The sequence below is a fragment of the Achroia grisella genome, unplaced genomic scaffold (genome assembly GCF_030625045.1).
Source record: "Achroia grisella isolate CSIRO2021 unplaced genomic scaffold, CSIRO_AGI_Agris_v1 utg540, whole genome shotgun sequence".
Classification (NCBI taxonomy): Eukaryota; Metazoa; Arthropoda; class Insecta; order Lepidoptera; family Pyralidae; genus Achroia; species Achroia grisella.
Window position 1 is genome coordinate 1,199,321 of NW_026712925.1, and position 22,631 is coordinate 1,221,951.

General features: G+C 29.6%; 1 protein-coding gene across 1 annotated transcript in view; it reads right to left on the reverse strand.

Annotated features, from left to right (window-relative positions):
* Positions 1-22,427, reverse strand: part of LOC131847596 (cell adhesion molecule Dscam2-like) — a 107,460-nt gene extending 85,033 nt beyond the window's left edge. Inside the window, exons 1-2 of the mRNA XM_059197195.1 lie at positions 22,213-22,427; positions 15,154-15,195 (exon numbers count right to left, since the gene is read on the reverse strand). Coding sequence (XP_059053178.1) covers positions 15,154-15,184 — 31 coding nt within the window. The 5' untranslated portion in view covers positions 15,185-15,195; positions 22,213-22,427. The remainder of the gene's footprint in view (positions 1-15,153; positions 15,196-22,212) is intronic.
* Positions 22,428-22,631: the final 204 nt, after the last annotated feature.

Consider the following 22,631-nt stretch of genomic DNA (forward strand, 5'->3'; position numbering starts at 1 on the left):
AACAATACGCATTGCAAATGACAGTGATGCAAAATTAATGATATGTACAGACTTGCGATTGGTTATATTTAGCAATTCTCGCATTCCCAGGGAAATGGAGAAATTGATTTGCAGAAACATTGTACTGTAAGCAACAAATTGGCGCTTGTTAAGAACTCGCACACAACAAAATTCCATTTAACTGTTTCGGAGGTTGGGAAGGAAACGCACAATACATGTACATACTCCATTACTTACACGTGTCTTTGGTTATTCGGTGAAAAGGGGTACTGATACATAAAAAAAGAGAATACTGGTAAATTATTAACATATATATATAAAGAAAAATCTATTGATTAACGTTTATAAGCGCAAAATTTCATAACAGTTCTACTTGTCACTAATTTTGTTGTTTGTTATTATCGAAATAAAGTTTGTATGAACAAAACTGCCCTAAAAATCATACTGTAAAGTAAAATAAGTGTTGAAAAGTTAAAATAATATCTGTATATAAATTTTTTTCACTTGCTAAATTTCTCCGTAATAGGTGTTACATGTTATGATTTGATATAACTTTATTTTTTAGTAAACCGATTTGCAGCTAATATATAATGAAACACTAAAAATATATTAAATAGGAATAAAATCAATGTAGATATAACATCACAGGTACGGTATATATACGTAGCAAAACGTTATTTAAAAGTAGAACACATATCACTTTGCGCTTGCAATAAAAGTTAATGAAGATATTCATGAAAAATCACGAGGTTCGTAAAAAAACAATTCTCGTGCGATAAAACACAAACCGCAATTTATTCTACGTACAAAAATGAAAATTAATATTTTGCATACCATATTCGTTAAGCCATTTATTATGTGGTAATGATATTGTATTATAATATGATTACGATTTAATAATATTATTGTGGCCAACGCGGTTAAACATAAAACAATTAAATGTATAACAGAATTATTCTAAATATTATCTTTAATTTAATATTATATTGGGCAAACTTGCAGGTAACAATTCTTGAAAATTAATCTATTTCAGGTGCTCAGATAAAATAATACGGTATCTTTAATAATATAAACGTCGCCTGAAGTCGACTGGCAACCAAATTAGTATCTATTTCAGTAACAAATCAAGTTTTCGACTTGACTGAACAAAATATTACGATCATCACTAAACACTTATTATCTTTCCATTAGCGAGAGCGGAGCTCAAAGTTGACTAGGGTTGCTAACCATACTTTTTATTATAAAGTTTTCAACATTATTTATAGTACTTATGCTTTACGAAAATAATAAAGTAAGCGAAAATAGTACTCAATTCGCATGATTTCATTAAATTCTGATTGGTTACTTTTTCTCAATAAAATAGGTGAACTGAAGATAGAGATAGATATCTATAGTAAAATAGAACAACAAAATTATTGCAGTCGATAACATCTTCCATTGTTGCCGAAGAGGTTCAATTATTTTGAAGAAAATCATTACTAGGCAGATAACAACAAATTATGCAATGTTTTTAAGCAATGTAAATATAAATAATTAAAAAAACATACTTTTTGAAAAAATATACTTTTTGCTAAAGTTAATAACCAATCCGCAAAAAAAAGAGGCAACCCTAAAGAGGAGCCATCATTTTAAATGGAATAAATGACTGCACGCTTAACAAGAATACAAATCAAAGCTAGATGTGACTGACATTACTGACTTAAACCGAGATACATCTTTCCTTTTATCAAAACTGTTTTAAAATGGCAATAGACAGCGTTTTTTTTTTTAAATGAAACATAGCTCATGTTCATACTAATGATCGTAATCTATCTTAACGTAACATTCTTGCAGCGGTCACATCCTAAGAAGGTAGAAAGACAGATGCAAATATTTTTTTTTTTGCACAATATAGTGTTCCTAGCTGTCCCGTAAACGTTGTTTTGCTATATAAATTAATAACGCTATAAAAAAATAGCTATAAAAAATATCAAAATATACAAAAATAATGTTAGGGGTGAGCAACTCTTATCACTTAGGGGTATGAAAAATAGATAGTAGCCGACTCTCAGACCTACTGAATATGCATATAAAATTTCATAAAAAATGATTAAGCGGTTTGGGAGGAGTATGGTAACTAACGTTGTGACACGAGAATTTTATATATAAGAAGATTAAAAACAAATCCGTATTGATTTGTTTTACAAACTTTATATAAGTCCAACATAAGTACTTATTATAATCCCACTGCTAGCCACGCGTCTTTCGTTATAAGGATTCAGCCTACTACTATCACTCTGGTCAGACGGCCTAACACAGGATATAATGTTATCTTATCAGTGATACAGTGCTTCTTTCTTTCTTCTTTATTCTGAGTTTCTTCTCTTCTATTTTATTTATTTGTTTCTTTTACAATACTATGATAATGCAATATAATGATGACACCTTAGTAGTATTTTCACGGAAAAATTCGTTTAGATGAAAATATAGATACATAAAAAGCACCATTGAATTAAACACCTAACTTTTATAGTCAATGTAAATTAATTAAATTCGACTCACTTATTCACTGTCTGATCCCAACATCAAGCATATTTCTCGATATAAAAAATAGTAATACCCACTCACAGTAAATGGACTTGATATTAAATTATCTACCTAAATTTCATCTAATGATTCATTATTTGATTCGCCGTTTACCTATACTTCTGCCGTGGTCTCTACCTATTCTTAAACATTATTTATGTAGAATGACCCAATGTTATTGGAGTTTAAAAATATAATTATTATTTATTTATTCTTTTCTTCTTTTTCAAGAAGATTCTTGAATTATTCTTTTTTAATTAAGAGATAAATATAGAATAGTTTGTATTTAAAAACGGTTTTATTTTTCTTTTATTGCTAGTCGAAAATTTTTTACATGTATGTACAATAATATAAGTAAGTATAAACATCACGTGTCACCACCATTTGCCACTACAGCTCAGAAGTATTAAAAACCATAATCCATTGTTTAATTTCAGTTAATTAGTGCGTAATTATTTTAGGATAATAATTTTAGTACCCCTTTGCCTTTTACGAATACTTTAATGGTATTACAGGCTCTTGCCCTTTTTGATTCAATCTTGGCAAAAATAATATTTTTAAAGTCCTATTTTAATTGCTTCAACGACCAAATTATCTGTGTTTAAACGAAACAGAAACAAAGTTTAGATCGAAATCTCCAAGCCAATTATCCCGAAAACCCTGAGGCTTTCGCCGCGACCTCTTTTAGTTTCTTGTACAGTTTAATTAATTAACAATAGATACGTAGCAAATGATTTTTATTTTGTGTTTAAACAACATTTATATCGCATATGTACTAATGTGAAATAAATGTTACTTATTTATACTAGTAAATAACATAATAATAATATTACTGTAAGTCTGTCTACCAACTGTATAACCATCTCTATGTCGTGTGTCGATTAGAAACTTGTTTTATATATGTAGCCAAACCTTTTATCGCTTGAAGTAAAGACAAAAATATTATAAATTTGATGTGTCTATTCGATTGTCTGTGGGATCGGAACTTCTAAACAAATGGGCCGATTATAATGAGAAATTTAGAAGTCAAGGGGGGTAGTAAACTAGGAAAATAATATACAAATTAAGAGAGCTATTGTAATTATTCATACGAATTTAAAATATTTTCGAGCAAATTAATTTTAATAAATGAAAGTATACCATTTGATATAAACTACTAATAAAATAGAAAACGTCCACTTCCAACTTAAGATTTCATTAAGAAAGCCGAGCGTTTTGAAATATAGTAGGTGTTTCAAAACAACGTGAACACGTGTTTCATCTTACCACATAAAAATAGAACTCAAGGAAAGAAAAATATTATAGGGGTATTATGTGTCTATGGAGAGGCTTATACCACATTTTCCTTTTCATAATATCATTAATAAACGAATACCTATTTCAACAGGCTTCTTACTTATTAATGAATTTTTAGAAAACTATTGTAGTTATCAACTAAACATTCCGTCTCAGGAATAAAGTCAAATACTTTGTGTATATTTATCGAGCAAAGCTACATAATATTACGCTACGACCAACAATAGCGAAGCTGCAATGATAAATATTGCTAAAATGAGGAAAATGCGAGGCAGACGATGTCGCGCGGGTCAGTTAGTATTTCATATAACTGTAAATTATCAATTATGAGAGACAATAAAGAATATATTTATTTATTCAAATAGTGTGTGACCTTTATTTCTCTTATATCAGTAAGTGCACTAACATTATTACTCTTCAAACCGAAATTGTTAAGTCGAATGTAATGGCAAAGAGATTCCAATTTATAAAATGATGGAGCCGCAAATATATTCATAATATTTCTTTCATTGAATACTTAAGGAAACATCGCGAGATAGTGTCTAAAAATTAAAAAAAAGAGTTCGTAGTTAATAAATATCATAAATATAATCAGTACAAGTATATTCGTAAATACATTATAAAAAGAAAACAAATGTTCATTGCAATGTAGTGTTTTCGTACAAAAAGGCAGGCCGTGTCGTGAAATACGAGATGAGTTCAAACTGTGGACGGAGGCGCAATTTGTCATCGGTCACACGCGCCCTATATTCGTGCACTTTGCTAGAGGATTGATTGATTGTTCTAAAGTGAGACTAAAACGTTTCGCTATTCTTTACTACTTACACTAAGCAAAAATAGTGTAAAAGAACACATAGTTTCGAACGTCTTTAATATTTTCGGTACATATTGAACAACATATTGCCAAAAATGTCTGTCGCACCTCTTTCGGTATGTCAGAGGTCTCATTAAAGCATTGCTATGTGAGAATAAAAATATATATTTTCAAAGTCGTGTTACAATATTAAAATATTATGTTTTTTTAATTTTTTGTTGAAGGGTGCTGTTAGATCATTAAAATTATGGGATAGGAATACATGACATCTAACTGCTCTATACCAGCAACGCTTGATTGGGATTACCACAGATAATATTACAGACATGATTATAACGTAATGTCCATCGTACTGTTGTTGTATACAGGTAATGATGATGATGTTTCCGTCACCATGCAGACATGTATGTCACTACATTTACATTAAAAAAAATGTGTATAACTTGAACCCACGAATTAGAATTATTAAAAGGTGAGACTGCGTGTTTAATATTACGTAGTTGTATTTACTACATTGTAAAAGGTACCTAGAGAATTTTAGCTTGTCAGTCATGGATAACTTTTGCTACCATCGTCTTCATAATTTATATACGTCAAAAAATAGGAAATTCGTATTCGTTTAATCTTCTAGTTCATAGGCGAAGTAAATACAAAAAAAAATATATTTTATTTATCTTCAAATATGAAAAGAAGACGTAACTGACGTAAACAAAAGCGGCATGTCCATATTTTTTGTATATAGTGGTTGTTGTTGTATAAATTAATATGACTTTTATGAAGTATTAAAGAAAATTATAAGGAACTTTTATATCTCATATAAATTTCAATGTAATAAAGAAATTGTTTGATGGTCGAATACATGCACAGACATAATGCTACGATCATGGAAGTTCCTTAAATCATATAACAGAGCATTAGGAGAGATTAGGATTAATAATAAAAACTACGACGGGACAGAACTACAAAATGTTTACTAAACGCGGATATTTGGTCCGGAATGGATTAAGTGTAAGTCTTGTTAAACAATTATTCATAGCCGTATAAATTAAATCAAGATGAAACAATCATGTCCATCGTAAACACACAACCTGACGGAAATATAACCCTATATAATGTTATGATGACATTATTGCTGTTATTGTGTTAATTTCAACTAACTGCAGTTAGGGAGCAGTTAAACCTCCAACTTATAAGTTGAAACAGTCACGTTAACGGGCAATATAAAATAATATCATATTTATATTCAGGTTGGTTGTATATATGTATGTAGATTTAACATACTTATATTAGAAGTATTTATTACAGATACATAAAGGTATAATCTATAGTATAAAATAATTAGGAACTAGGAGCGCAAAAGAATTAGTCAGTTTGTAGAAGAAGCCATTTTTATAGTTTTATTTTCCCGCGCAAACGTAATGCGCCACAAATGCACAATATTGTACGGCACGCAGCCGCAGGAGGATGACAAGCGCATCCCAACTGTATAGTGATGTTAATACTACTGTGAGTATTAACAACCACTCCTTTTGATGAAAAATTCATGACATTCATAATAGTCAACAATGTAACCACTTTTTTGATGGACAATGTAAGTGCATTGTAATCAAAATTTAAAAAAAAATCATGACAGAAAAGTATAATAGTTTATCTATAGTATTACATGAGTGCAGTTTATAGAAGTACGATTTATACTATATATATATCTATATTGCCCAATACGGTTAGGTACAAACTCTATTTCTCTTTGTCTTTATTCAAGCGATTCCGGATCTACATTACCATATTATTATATTTCAGGGATAGAAAATAGCAGTTGCCGTTTAACCTTTTCAATTCAAGAAGCAAAGGACTTTACGAAACTATCTCTATTCTTAGCTAACATAATGTATAATCTACATTCAATATGAATATAAATGAATCAGAAACAAAAAATACAGGATACTTCTCTCTTACATTTAACAATAAAATAATTCCATCACGACAGGTTAAAAATGAAGATCTACATGTGTGTATAATCATTTCTAGATTTAAGCAACAAGGTTTTATAATTAATATTTGTATATGTGAAGTTGTCTTGACCATAAAGGTCAAGTCATTAAAAAATTAACACTAGACACATCAACACTTTTATAATTGCGTAACTAGGCATTGTAAAAGAGAGCGTCGTGGCTCCGTCGTTAGCTAACGTCGTTGACCCAATGGTCCAGAGTTCGTATCATATTAGAAAGATACTAAAATCCATACGAATATTATAAATTAAAAAGTTTGTCGATTCTTAGTGTTTTTGTTACCTTTTAACGGCTAAGGTGCTGAACGGATATTAATAAAATTATGTAATTAAATATATCATGTGGACGAACATACGCTAGTACTATATAACCTTAAAATAAGCTCACACTTTATATGTGTTTTAACAACTTTTTAATTAACTACATCAGATATACCTGTACTGTATCTACTTTAAAAAAGCGCATTGTTTTTTTTTCTATTAGATTTTAAAAGACATAACTGAAGTTCAGTTATAAGACAATATTATCTAAGTTAACGTTACATACAGAATGAAATATAGCCTAGCTTGAACTGAATGTAACATTTCTTGGTAAATTAATTTTATAAAGAAAATTGAGTCTCTATGTTTCTGGGAATATCAAACGTATTGAAGAAATTAATTCTAGTTTCAATTCCCTTATGTTATCCACCACATTGAAATAATTCACATAATGCCAATGTCGTAGATTGTTCCTAGATATCTGTATATAGGTTTCATACTAAGGTAGTAGTTAATTAGAAATTGATTTAAAAAAATAGAAAGTTGAATGTTCTACTATGCGTTCCCAATTAAAATGTGAAGAAATCTTAAATTACAAAAAACGATTGTAATATTTATATTTATGTTAAAAACAAAATTTATGTGAAGTTTATACAACTAAACATAAGCCACACACAATTTAACACAGAATTCTTTCAATTTTAAATTTAATCATAATACCATCCGATTTTGTAGGTACAGTTATTTCTACAGAGGTTCTGTAGGGTTTGGTATGAGGGAGAGGATTGTTACCAGCTTGTACCATGTTATATTGACCTACACGCGGTCCTCTCTAGAAATCACTGTAGTTAATTCTTGTTGAACACGCCAATAATTAACTTACGGGTTCACTAATCTGACTTCATGCTCATTGTATCATTCTCTACTAGTATATATAAAATATAGATATACTTTATTCATGTCATTCACAATAACAGTAAACAGTTGTATATATCAGTCTTTAATAATTTCTTCATAAATAAACATGCCTACGATAAATATAGCAAATATATCGCAAATAAATAATTAAAAAATAATAATAATAAATAATATAGCAAATATATCATAAATAGAGAGGTTTTTAGATCTACTTGTAGTACACTTTGATAAAAAAAATTATTGGTATGGCAAACAAGCCGACACTCCACCTGCTGGTAAGTAGTACAACACCCATGATACCCAGCATTGAGTCATGAATGTACCATAAAATAGAGAACATAGATCAAAACGTTAATATATATAAATAAATTTAAAAAATAGTAAATTGTAAATTTAAAAAATATATATTCGATTTTTACAGTGTAAATTAATTTAATTACACTAAATAAATACCATCTAAATATTAAATTAAGAATTTATCCCGAAGTGACAAAATGTTTACTTATTTTTATATCAATTTCACGAAGTTATTGCTTTTCTTGAGGCAAAATAATTACGTGGCAATAAGCCACAAACGCCTCAGGAACAATGCAAAGGTAAACATAATATTACAAACGAATACCTTAAGATCACTCTTATTAACTACTGGTGTTCGTTAACACTATAATACTTAAAAGTAAATGTAAATCTACATAATTTGTTTTTATGTTACTGTAAACAAACTGACGGTTCTGGTCATCTATATATGTACAAGAACATCACCACGGAGATGTAGTCATCATATGATGCCCGTGATAGCCTCTAAGCGATGACAGTCTGGAAAACTAGTATGTCATGCTTTTATATCCTGTAATTTCACTGCCACATGTCAATGTTAAAAAAACCAGTTGCTTGGTGAATCATATCATATCATAGGTAAGTCAGAGGTGGTGAATTGTTTTTAAACAAAATTAATATGTAGTTATATGTACGGGTATATGTATTATTTGTATTTATTAGATAATACTTATTATAGCTAATTATTTTTACATGTTGACCAGACTCAGTCTAATCACTCCTCTCCAACCTAAGGTTGCCTAGAAGAAATCACTATTTAGAGATAAGACTGCCCATTGTTACCTCTGTATTGTAATTATATTGTCTTTATATTTGGTACACATATTAATTTATGTAATAGTTATTTCTGTAAGAGGAACAATAAGGGATTTATTTATTTCGTTACATTAATTTCATTTCAAAATAAAATATATGCAGAATTAATCTATTTCCGTATATCTAACATAAATTTACCCCGAACTACTATACAGAATTATCGCAACCAACCAGCAAACTTTTCAATTAACTAGAACAATGTCATCTAGATAGTGTTATAATACATATTATGGAGAGATCTCCATTCGGGTAGAGGCAATTTGTCGGGTACGATCACTTCATTCCGTCGGGTATATCACAACTTATAGTTAATTAAGTGTTAAGAGCTAGGCTAGAAGTAGTACTGGTTTACTTAACAAAATACATCTATTTATTTTATCACATACTTTTATCCTTTGTCCTACGTTGTGTGTGTTTCAGATTATTTTTTATATATTTTTTGTTTCAACTTGAATATTACGTGATTCTGCGCTAATCTAGAATTAATTTTAATGAGTCTTTACAATAAAGGAACAAATTCTATGACGAATATTATTGATTTAAGTCTTTACCGTAATATTAATTCATTCCAACGTCAAAACCAATTGAAAGAAACATGATGAAGCACTATATTTTGAAGAATATAATCAATTACTTTATTTGATATCGTACGCCTACCCACTTAAGAGGTTTAGAAGGTCGAATTGAATCGTATATAGCCTTCACCCGTGTTTACTCAGCATCTCGTTAAACCAACTAAAGAACGTCCAAAACGTACTAAGCCTAGAAGAGTCGCAACATAAGAATTCCTTCTCCTCCACTCCAATTCTATACCGAATTCATTAAGAATCAACTTTATACTTTGTTATCTAAACTGAATATTATTTGTATATATGTATATTAGACTTTTAGATCAATGATATTATTAAATTCAATAATATTATTTTATAATAGTTATAATATTCTAAAAATCGCAAAGGAAAATCGCTTATAAAATCAACGAAAACGATCGTTATTTTATTTGTTTATTATAAAGACTTCTATCTTTTTACTTCTTTATAATATTCAAAACATTATCAACTATAAATATATCATCAAGTAATATATCATATTTTGCACCCTCATAAAGCAAAACAACAAATATTTTCTTTTGGCAAATTCTCAAAATTGGTTTTTAAAAATAAATTGATATGTTTCCACACATATTATTATACTTCTGACATAATAAAATTAAACATTATAGGGTTTTAATACGGAAACATTATTAAATTGCACATTACGTTTAACACGAAATACAAGAACCACTTCATTAAAAAAGTGTTTATATCTATTAAAATATATTTGTGAAATAAACTTACTCACTTTTACTTAAATTTTCTAAAGTGAGTCTGTAATGAATTGTATTAAATACGCATAAAACATATTTTTTAATGTAACAAGCTTACATCTACAATCTAAGACATGATACATCATCAAGTGACGTACTGCGATTCCATTCTGGCGGACTGTTTCTGTAACTTTTTTGTCATATATCCCAACAACACTGATGATTGTAAAAAGTCTAGCGGAAATACTGGTAAAAATGTCTAGCAAGTATAATTTCGTTTACAAATAAATGAACTACGTTTAATTTACCAGTGTGAGCTGTATACACTTTTCATAAGCGAGTTAATTCCCCATTATCCCTTCTAGTTGCAGTATCAGTGACGTGCAGAGCAAACAATTAGCCGTGCGCTCGACAGCCGAGGTGACTCGATCAACATTACCCTTTGCAAACTGAACCTTATTCCTATTTTCCTTTCTGCCCTTTTATAAAAGTCATCTAGTAGAATGGAAACAAGCTTTTTCGTTACAAAAATATAGTCACCTAAATAAAAGTTTGTTTAGAGTAGAATAGTGTACATTAAACGTCTAAATAAGTTTAGGTCGCATAGAGTAAAAAGTACCTGTACCTGTACCTACAAATTAAACGAAGGTTGTAGTAATTTTGTTTGTTATTTTCATTCAAGTTGTATACATCATTTTGCTCATACACGGGTCTAGAGCAAAATATGTATACAAAAATAAAAATTCCGAAAGTTGTACATTATTTAATTTCTGCTAATGTTTGTTATCTATTATTAGAATTAAAATTATAGTCAATTGCAATAGCTAATTTTGATGAACCAAATGTTTCTAAGTAAAACTATATACTAGTTCGTATGATGTCAAAACATTTATCGAGTTTGTAATTATAGTTTCATGTTAATTAATACATATTGCTATCAAAGAAAAATCTAAGTCTGATGAAATTATCAATATAACTACTTAATAATAATCATTAAATTTGCTGATACCTATTTTATTTCTTTTTGGGGTATGGTTTTCATATAGTACCGTTCATAGGTTGGTTGTATAAAGTTTACCTCTTCCCCTCTTTCTAGCTATTCACATATACGCAACATAAGCGTCCCTGTAAATTCCCTTACTTAATATACCTACACGCAGTTTTATTTGTACCATTTCTTTAAGTATTATTTTCGCACTTTATATGTAACTCTACCCGTTAGTAGGTATTGTATTCGCAATATATATATCACTTAGCGTAGCATATTACTTTCTATTAGTATATTTTTATGTAACTGAAATGACAAATATGTTAACGATCTACATGATAGTATCAGTATATACGTTTTAATTGAATTATAAATAAATATATATATTGATGTACATACATTTATGATTATTACGAGAGTGCCACTATTCGTTTCTTATCATTAATTTCTCTTCCCAAAGACAGTCAGAAGGTAAAATTAGTATTATTCTCCTGACGAATGATTAATGATGACGAATGTTGTCACTGATTTTACATCCATTTAGTTTGCCTAAACGTTATATGAAAGAAACGAAAATGTTTTCAATGGAGAGGAAGAAAATCATTTATTCAAATAAACTTAATTTAAGCACTTTTGAATAGTCATAACAATTTGTTTTTTATTAGTTAACTGTCTATAGAAACTTGTGTGTTGCTCTTTTGTGTATATCAATATGTTTGTATGTCTATGTCAACGCCAATCTTGAAGATATTTTCATAATTCTTTTAATGGATTAATTTGGAACTAACACTGTAACCAGTTCCAGATTCATAATAGCTGCGTCACTATTAAAATCCGTTTTTCGGGGAACAATGTTTTAAATTATCTAAATAAGCCTCACTATTATCATACCTATTATATATATATGAAAGTATATAGGTATACCAGGAACTGAAAGACCTTATTTATTTGCTCTACTGCTGATTTATGCTGATGACAATGGCGTTAATAGGATCTTGCTTACTGGACCATTCTAGCGACAAGCACATCATAACGAGGCCGTCTGTTTGCGTATCAAATATTTGATTTAACCCAAGAAGCGGTGAGATTCTCTTGGGCGTCCATAAAATCACCTATTTACGAGTATTGTCTTGATATCTAACGCACCTGTTAAATTTCCATCTGGGACCTTTGTTGTTGCAAAGTTTCGGCATAGTAAATCAACTATTGACTTACCGGACGAAACTTGTTTTATAGGAAAATAAGCAACATTAATCTATTCGGAAGCTAAACTTATTAATACAGAGCAGTCTTATAGGTGTAGTAAATCATTTAAAAGCCTGTGCTTCAATTTTGAAATATATTTAATTGAAATAATAAACAGGCTAACGTGCCACCTGATGTTAAGTGGTAACTGTAGGCTATACACATGAATGGCCATAACGTCATCATATTATTTATAATGCCCGTGGCACCACTTATCCATTGCCATTCCGGAGGACAAAGATGTCATATCTAAGTGTATTTCACGCTCCTATCTCTTTGAGTAAAACACATATTACAAAGCAAGCTGTTTGACCGTTGAAATAGGATAGTCAGGCATACGGAAAAAAAGACTTCGTACAAAAACTTAAAATGCTAACTGTTTCGGCGACCGATTGTCCCATCTTTTTTACGTGTCAAATGTAGACTAGTAAAAGGCTAGTTTTTACATTTTCATTTCCTTTTTCAACCCAATTCATTTAAATGCTACCAGTTTTTAAGTGGGCCGAGATTACTGACAACACTGTAGAAATTATGTTGCTAGTATTTAATAAATGGGATAGACCAACCTTAATCCACAGTTTATAACAATAATTTTAATACAAATACCTATTTATTTGTTCACAATTACCTACTTCCCAAGTAAAATCAGAATATTGTGAAGGAACAGTAATGTAAAGAAAATACCGAATTATTAATGTAATGAGACCTAAGTATACCTATACATCGGGAACATTAATGAACTTCACTTCAATTGTTGCCTGATAAGTAATTACAGTTATATCATATAAATTAGAGCAAGAAATTCATGTTAACGTCGAGACGCAAAAATAATTGGCTGTTGGCTCAAGGCCGACCTCTGTCATCGACAGTCAGACATCAAGTGTATATGAGAAAATACGTGAAATAAGGTCTGGGTTTCTTTTGTAAGTTCTATTATGTGGATACGTCATTACAAGTAATATATTATTTAAATTATACTATAAATATAAATAAATATACAATCACGACTATTATTCTATATGTGATATATCAGAGGCTTTGTTATTTGTTACGTATTGAATTCAACTCTTGAGTCTTGACATGGTCATATTTCACTGGATAAATTACATTTATATTCGATGTGACATGGGAGAAGACAATCGCTAGCTTCAGATTAAATTAATTTTTCATTACTATTATACATATATATAGAATTCTATTAGTACATGTTTCTAAAAATAATAGCTCAGTTTCATTGTTTGACTTGTTTTAATTGCGGCGGACTTCAATATGTGGAGGACATCCTAAAAAAAGTTTATGAAAATAATTGCAACACGGCTGTGTTAAATTCATTGGTTGTATATATTCATAAAAAAAATGTTTTGTTCCCAATGACGCATGACTGGTTTTTATATAGATCATAATTAGAATATAATACAATCAACAATTATGTTAAACGTTGAAAAATGTGAGGTATCTGATGTAACCGAAATAAAGTCGAATTGAGTACCAACTGCTTTTTTCGAAGTTGGTTGTAAATAAAATATTTACAAGTATAATTAAAAGTTCATTAAATACAACTTATATCGTTAGTCAAAAGTACTCCCGACACGTAGACTGCTGCTATGAATGACACGGGACAATTAATTTGATGGAAGGGTGGAATTTAAAAATAAACTTTAAGACAACAATATCACAGTTATTAAAGCTTTTATACTAAATATAAAAACTCAAACCTTAAGAACGACTACATGTCGACTATTAATATTTCTTCTTTTATTATTAATTTTATTAATAACTTGACTTTCATAAGTGCCTAAAATATCCTACATGATAATTAAAATAGAATTTTAATTTAACATTTGCCAAATAAATGTATATTATCATTACTATATTATGAACCTATATTGAAGATAATTGAAGACCTATAAAAAGACAATTTTATTAAGCAGGATGTTTATGATTTATGAAACCAGGCAAGTTATGATATTCATGGTACATAATAATAAAAATAATATAACGAGGTTAGGAGGCAAAATAGTCTGTATTGCCTTAAAATTCTAATACTTGCCTTTAAACCATAAACGTACTAAATTAATAACGGTAACACAGAATTTTAACAGTAGAGATACTACGATACTCCACCATTTAAAACGGTACCAAAATTGATTAACTTGTTTCGGAAATTACTTCCAAAAATGCTTACAATCATTGTTTTGATTCTATCACGTTGATAAAATCAACCAATAACGGTATTTTTAGTACATTTACAAAAAAATTAATAAATATTTCCACCAGTTATCTGATATAACACAAACTGTGCTTAGTTTGGGACTAGACGACGCTCTGTAAATTGTTCTGGGCTATATATTTCCATATATAAACAAGTATAAAACTATTATATGTAAACACTATTACATGTACGAGCAAGGACATATCATATAATATCGTATTTGTAATTTGAAATTACTTTTGCCCCAACCACAGCCACCTATCATCACAGGAGATGAAAATAATTCAGACCCCGAGAAAGGTTGGACAGTAAATAGGAGGCTTATTACATCTGAGGTAATAAAAACAGAATAATGATGGTAATAAACATAAAGCTTGGTACTTACCAAAGATTGCTATCAAAATAATTGTCACCATTTTGAACGGACCTGAAAATTAGAAAAAAATATAAGATTATATCACTCATTACAAAATCTAATTATTTAATAACAAGAAAGATGCAGACGTAAGGTATTCAAAGTAAGAAATTCATAACGTAAGAATTTCTTTTGTCTAATATTACACAATAAATTGCCTCAAGGTGTTAAGTCCGCCATGTGCACCTTTATCTGTGTATTGAAATTTTGATAAGAAATAATAAATTGACTTATTGTAAATTTTCCAACGCAAACAAACAACTGACGATTTATTTTAGTTATATAATTTTACATGAACACCACTACAGACATCACGTTATCAAGTGACGATCCGATACCACTCCTGCTGGCAACGCATGACTATTTCGGAGGACTAAGATGTCATACCTCTTATCGTGTAATTTCTTAATCTTATTTTATACTTCAAAAACTAACAGCTTACAAAATAAGCTTTGTTTGTAAAAAATTTGTGCAACAGAAATATTTGATTTAACTTTAGACTTAACTAAATTTAGTTATTGTAAAATGTTGTTTACTTGAATGCTTCAGTCTACTGAAGCATTTTACATAATCTATCTCGGTTTATAATTGATTTTATTTTTAATTTATTTTATACGCGATTGCATCCGTATTGTCGAAATTAGAAGAATGAAGAATTGATTTATTTTGATTCCATTGACTTATTTTTTTAATTACTAATACCCGACCATGATGAATAAAAAGTAGCATATCGTTCTCCGATCCAAGCAGTTCAAAATTAATTAATAACTCTGTAGGTATAACATCTTATATTTTTAGAGGTACATAATAATAGGAACTTAATACTGTATAATTATATAGAACCACGTGTTACATGTGCTTTCATCTACTTTTTCAAGATACAAAAGAACATATATTCGTCCTCGAGATACAATATATCTTCACGTCAAATTTTATTAAAATTCGTTCAACTATTTAATCGTAAAAAGCAAACAGACATCTTTGCATTTATAATAGATACTAGTATGGAAACTGTAGGTCCAAAAACTATAAGACAGCAATATGAAATCCCTTACTCAGCTCAAGTTGACGCGGCAAACCTTACTGATACAATACCGGGAATTTTGCAAATGTAATCATTTCATACCGCTTACCTATGATCATATTGAATGGTCTATGTTCATATTAAACTTTGTTATAACAACTATTATAATATTGACAACTAGCTTTCGCCGACTATTTCTACATGATTTAAATAAATATACCACTACGTATAATGACGGGTCCAATTTTTTGTCTGGTCTGGTCGTTAAAACCCATAAAGTCAGAAATAAGCAACTTATGTATACATAAGTTGCTTATATATAATATAATTAATAATAAGTAATACACAACACAATCGGGCAGATAAATTACGTTCTATTAAAACTAAAACCCTGCAGTGTTTTATCACATTCTTTCAAACTATGCAAATATCTAACTTGAAAAATTAATAAAATAATTCAATCTCAACTTTAATTAGGATCCATTTCAGCAGTTTAGTCGAGAAAATGTAACAAACACACTTATAATATTCGTGTGATAGCAGTTGGAATATATATGTAGGTATATACATATATCATCCCAGAGATAATGTAAAGTGCTTTCAAGATATTGTGTTATTTCCTCAGTTCAGTTACAAACAATAAATACTCGTACATATATAGATAATCCACGAGAATAGATGTTTGATAGAATAACTAAATAGATGTTGATTTGTGATGGGACACACTACCAAGTTATCTTGAGGAAGCATACATCTACACAGGTATGTATTGTGATTTTTTAGTCTTCACTTCACGAGAGAAAAATTGCATATCTAATATTATAATTTAAAAATCTCGTGTCGCAGTTATATCGAACATATCCAAAACGTCTGGACAAATATTTAAGGAATTTTTAGTGTATTGTATGTATTTGGTAGGTCTAAGAATAGGTAGGCTATTTCTATAACCTAGGTGATAAGGGTGGCCTTATCCTTAATTAATTAATACGTTAACGTTTGCCGGGTCAGGTAGTACATAATGTACATATACATAACTGTGTACACAATACAGAAACAAATAAGTTCATAAATTTGAATTATTATTCTATTTCAAACGCGGCCGGTATTAATTGCAGATAAATATTCGGTTCGCCTGTTAAATACACTCCGATACAGTTTTCAATTTTAGTACTATTGTGAGCAGAACATTTGGACTTAATTATTTCATATTTAATTAAATTCTACCAATTTCAAAAGGACTTTGATTTTGATTAAATGTACTTTTAACGACTTACTGTATTTTATTTTATGTGCTAATATCCTTTGCAGTATATTTACTTCTTCAATAAAATATCTCGATATTAAAGATCCGTTTAAAACTTAATAAGAGGTACAATGTTTATTGTGTCTTGTTTTAAATAATTTTAACATAATTAAATTCAGCGTTATTTCAGTATTAGAATATTAAATTAAAGATTTTTTTTATTTCAATATAATGCAATATAATACAATATTCATACTGCATCAATATTGTGAGTACGCTAATAAATTTATATCGAGTAGGTATATATTAAATTTAAACTCAATGCATCCATATTAAATACTCAGTTTTTTTCCATACATACAATACCTTGCAGAAACTTTGTATCATATTTATAAATTGTATATTCAAAATACTTAAACATTATACTTTCATACCTACGCGAAATGTCACAAATTTTTATAGCGTAGTTTTTTGCACCAAACATTTTTATTTATTATAATTTGTAGTACTGTAAAGATGTTTTCTTTCTACCTCCATTGTCCGATAGAAAGCACTCCAATAAGATTGTCTGAACTCCAATTTTGTAATAAGTTTCTTTTATGTTTGGTGCATTTACGATATTTATAGCCACATCTATATAATATCGTAAAGGCTGTACCCGCGTCCTTTCTGGCAACAAAAGACGGATGGCCTTTGTCGGGTTGTAATGTACGTTGCGGCGTCCATCAGGACATTTTAATGGCAAGAATTTTCCCAAATCGATTCAATCGTTTTTAATTTATCCCATAATGTGATGTAGATAATGACCTCTTACTTTGCCCTTCATTACCGCTCTTTGATTATTTTATTCTTTGAAACAGATAAAAATCTATATACAGACTGTGAAGTCAGCAAAGTAAAGTCCTAAATTAGTAATAAATTCAATAAATTTTCTTGACAATGTCGGTCGAAGTATTAGAGACTACTTCATGAAAATGAAGTCTGAGTGATATGTTTATTAAAATTTAACTTTTAATATAAAAATTCGGTCAATCTTCGACTGTTCTTTTCACTGAATATATTATCAATTGGAAGGGTAAATGCTATAGGATTTAATATAAATAACTATTCATTATAACAAATGCATTGAACAATTATAGTTTAATTTAGAGTTAACCTCATTTATGACAGGTATATATGTATTAGTTATTTATCAGATTAAAAAATAATAGTTGTTGTTAAAATAACCTATGAAACTGACTTATTTATTGAAATTAAAAACTGCCACTTTAAAACTATAATAATTAAGTAATTACAACTAGTAATATAATTAGACTTTTGTTAAAAAGTTGTATTGTAATATTTGTACAATATACTTCATAACCAATCAGTATAAATGAAGACAAATTAGTATTTTATCGCTAACATACCTGGCAACTTTTGACAACATAATGAAATAGAAGCGGTAATGAATTGAGATTCATTGCCCACGAAATGGACGTCGTACTTCTGTCTCTAGATAATAAACATAACAGGTTTTTACAAACTACAGGTATATATTGTATATTTTTTATTCAAATGGGAATAACAAGCTGTCTTTCTACCCGAATATACCCGAGTATAGTCGTGTTCTTTTATGATATTTTTTTAGACACCTTCTATTAATAACTCCTTAGTTCATGTAAGGAAAATATAAATTTGAAAATTATATGTTCCTTGTCATTTTTAAACATTAGAAAATAAAAAACTGTAAATTAGACTTCAACGTGAATACGTGATAAATATTTTACTTTCCTCTTTTATTACTGCGCTATCTTCGAACCTTATTACAATTATAATTATTTATCTATATATATTGGATTTGGTGTACTACCCAATATTATCTCTATATATATTTCAGACGTTGTAAACTCCATCCCGGAGACTAGGAGACCTCAGAAGATCGAGCTGGTACTGCAGCTCTCTTAATAGCTACTAATCACTACGACGTTCCTTCTCTATGCCTCTATAGGTTGATGCATTCTAGCCTGACTCCAACGGCCAGCAATTTCTACCACTTCGCGTACTCTTTCGTCAATTCAATGAGCATGCAAATGTTGGTTAAATTAAATAATGCGCGATTTCCCAAATTCCTAATACACACTTTCATAAATTTTCATGAAACCACCAAATTGCAAAAATAGCTAGAGGAAATATGCTTCTTATATATTAAACAATAAAAGGCATTAAATGATAGACTTGCAGACCTTAATTGTAATAAGATAATATACAATACATTTTTAGCTAATTAAAAGAAGAGCCAGTGAAAATAACTATAAATAAACGAGATAAAATCTATTATATAAACAGCTACCGAGATGGCCAAAACGAATTACTTTTAACAGTTGAACTTAGCTCAGCGAGGTGCGTTCCATTTAGCCAACGAGTATACTGTTTCATTTGTTTGTGTGTACTAATTTAACTGTCAAGCAGAAATTGCGCCTTACGTGAACAAATGGTTTCCATGTACCGCGGCGACGTCTATAGACGCAAATAATAACATCTGATTAATTGTTACAAGATGCTAAAGAAAGACATGGCCCTTTGTTGTTCCTAGAGAATGCGGATGTTTTCACAATATTACCAACCTTATTGCTCTTACAAGGAAATAAATTTATGACTGTAAATATAAATCAGTGTATTGGTACTTTATTATTTAAGCTTTTGTGGCCACTACATTTCTATCGATAACTAGCTACCGACCGCAACTTAGCATGAGTGCAACTAATGTATTTATGAGTTATTCTTTTAATAAAATATCAGTAGTTTCTTATCTGACCAGATATTATATAATCGGTTAAATACTCTTAAAGTTTATTCATTACAAATGAATAGTATAATTTTTCCTCTTCATAATATTTCTGATATTTTATTCGTATATAAAAAGAAAAATTAGTTATATATAAAATCTACTCAATGAAAAAATCTTACAGTAAAGATTTTTTCATTTTTTCATTGAGAGTTCATTTTTTCATTAGTTATATATAATTTCTTTGACTTCATGCGGTATATTAAGTAGAAGCAGTAAAATTAACTTTTATTAAGACCTAAATAAATAAATATAATAAAATGTCGCATTAGGTACTTTTATTTAAGAAAATCATTGAAAGCGAAAAACAAATTCGTTTCACGGGTCTCATTATGACGACAGATGAAGCATTCCCGAGTGGTTTCCTTTCGCCTAATATTCAATTTAACGTCTGATATTACGGTAAAATATTCAATATCGGAAATGGAATCCCGGTCGAATTGATTCTAATGAGTGCTATTCAAAAAAGTCTATGCGCCTTTTAAATATTCATTATTTACTAATCACCATGCCGCGGAGGTATTTCAGTTGGATTGAACTAACGTATTTGTAGATCTATTTTAATGTCCATTGATTGTATATTATGCAAAACTATTATAACTAATGCGCTAATGTACAACAGGCTATTTTCTATTGGTAAAAACTAAGAGTTTTAAAAATAACTTGTACATAAATATATAAATGTATCCCTTCATGTAGAATTGTATTGAATTTCTCCAAAAAAACGGCCAAAACACTAATTTCGATTTGTTTTGCAAAGGAAATAAAAATATGTATAGTTCAAACGAAATTATACAGTATTCAAACACTCTTTTATGTTTGTCTAATAATACTTTTTACTATATCGTATCTTGTAGACACTAGACTGGTTGTTGTGGCAGACGTAGCACTTCGTAACCCAGTGCTACGAAATGCTACAGGAACATAAAGTTTGACGGAATTCAATTTTACTATTTATATTTAACTCACTATTGGATTTTGTCCTTTTTATTTAAATATTAATAAACTATACTTACAATTAGTGACATCTAAAAGATGTCACTAATTGTAAGTATAGTTTATGTATGTATAAGTGATTCAAGTTTAAAAAAAAATAGTTCACGCAAAGAACGAGTATAAACTAAATTCTATTAAATTTTAATTGAACCACCATTCAAGACAGTAAATACTATAAATTCCAAAAACAATACGATTATTCTGTCCGTTTAGTTTGTATTACTTGAATAGTTAAAAAATTGCGTCGAAACGAAACTGTGTTTGCTTTTTATAAGCTTCTGGTAGTTCATTAACAAATAATATCAGTTCAACTTAAATCTATTATTATATGTCCTAAATGATCGTGTACATTCAAAGTTTATTCAGAAACTGTTGAGACCATAGAGTAGAGAGTAGAGCTGTAGATGTGTTGCTTAGGTTCAGTTAAATTAATTTAATTCAATAACATTACGTAAAAGTGCTATAAAATTAAGTTATTTTCAATTGTTTTTAAAAAATAATTTTAAATATACTGATCAAGATTAAATAACCATTTAAGTAATTAATTATTATACATTTGCAATAATATTCAAGCAAATGTATTTTGTAAAACTGAATTATTTTTCATTCTATGACAAATTTCGAAAATTTTATAATTCGCTTACATAATTGACATTCACAGGTGTGCAGAGCACCTGGTAGTGTAAATTTCGGGTCCTGTTCCACAAAAAGTCTTACTCCGCAAAAGGCAATTATAATCTCGTGGTTTTTTCTTTTATACATATTTCTATACACCGGAGCATTAACCTTCGGACTTTTACGATTATTACATACACAAAAGATGCTAACAATTTATTCTTACATCTGAATTTATTGCACTAATTTGTTTTACAAAACATGGAATTCTTGCTTAAATTGTACCTTGTTGTTTAATGCTTTAAAACTTTTCAAACAACTTACCAACTTAATGAAACTTCCGCGATAACTTCCAGACATAAGCTTACAAAGAGTAAAGTCACTTTATCACTGTTATTTAGTAAATATCATGTTTTAAAGTTGGTAACAGAAGGGAAATTATATTACACACTAATATTTTACGTGTTAACTTCGCGCCGAAACTAAACGGGAGTAACATTGCAACGAGCGTGTGGGTCGCGCCGAGATCGGCAGCGCGGCGTGCGGCCGTGGGGGACGCTCGCGACTGAGTCGAGAGCAGCCGGCCGCCGCGCTCTTCCATCTATTTTATATAAACGCCTTTATATACCGATTTATATATTTACCCGCACTCATACATATTTAACTTTTTTCCCATTTCACGTCGTTTATTCCTCGTATGTAAGGCGCGCGGGCAGCGGAGCCGCGTGCGGCTTGTGTGTGTG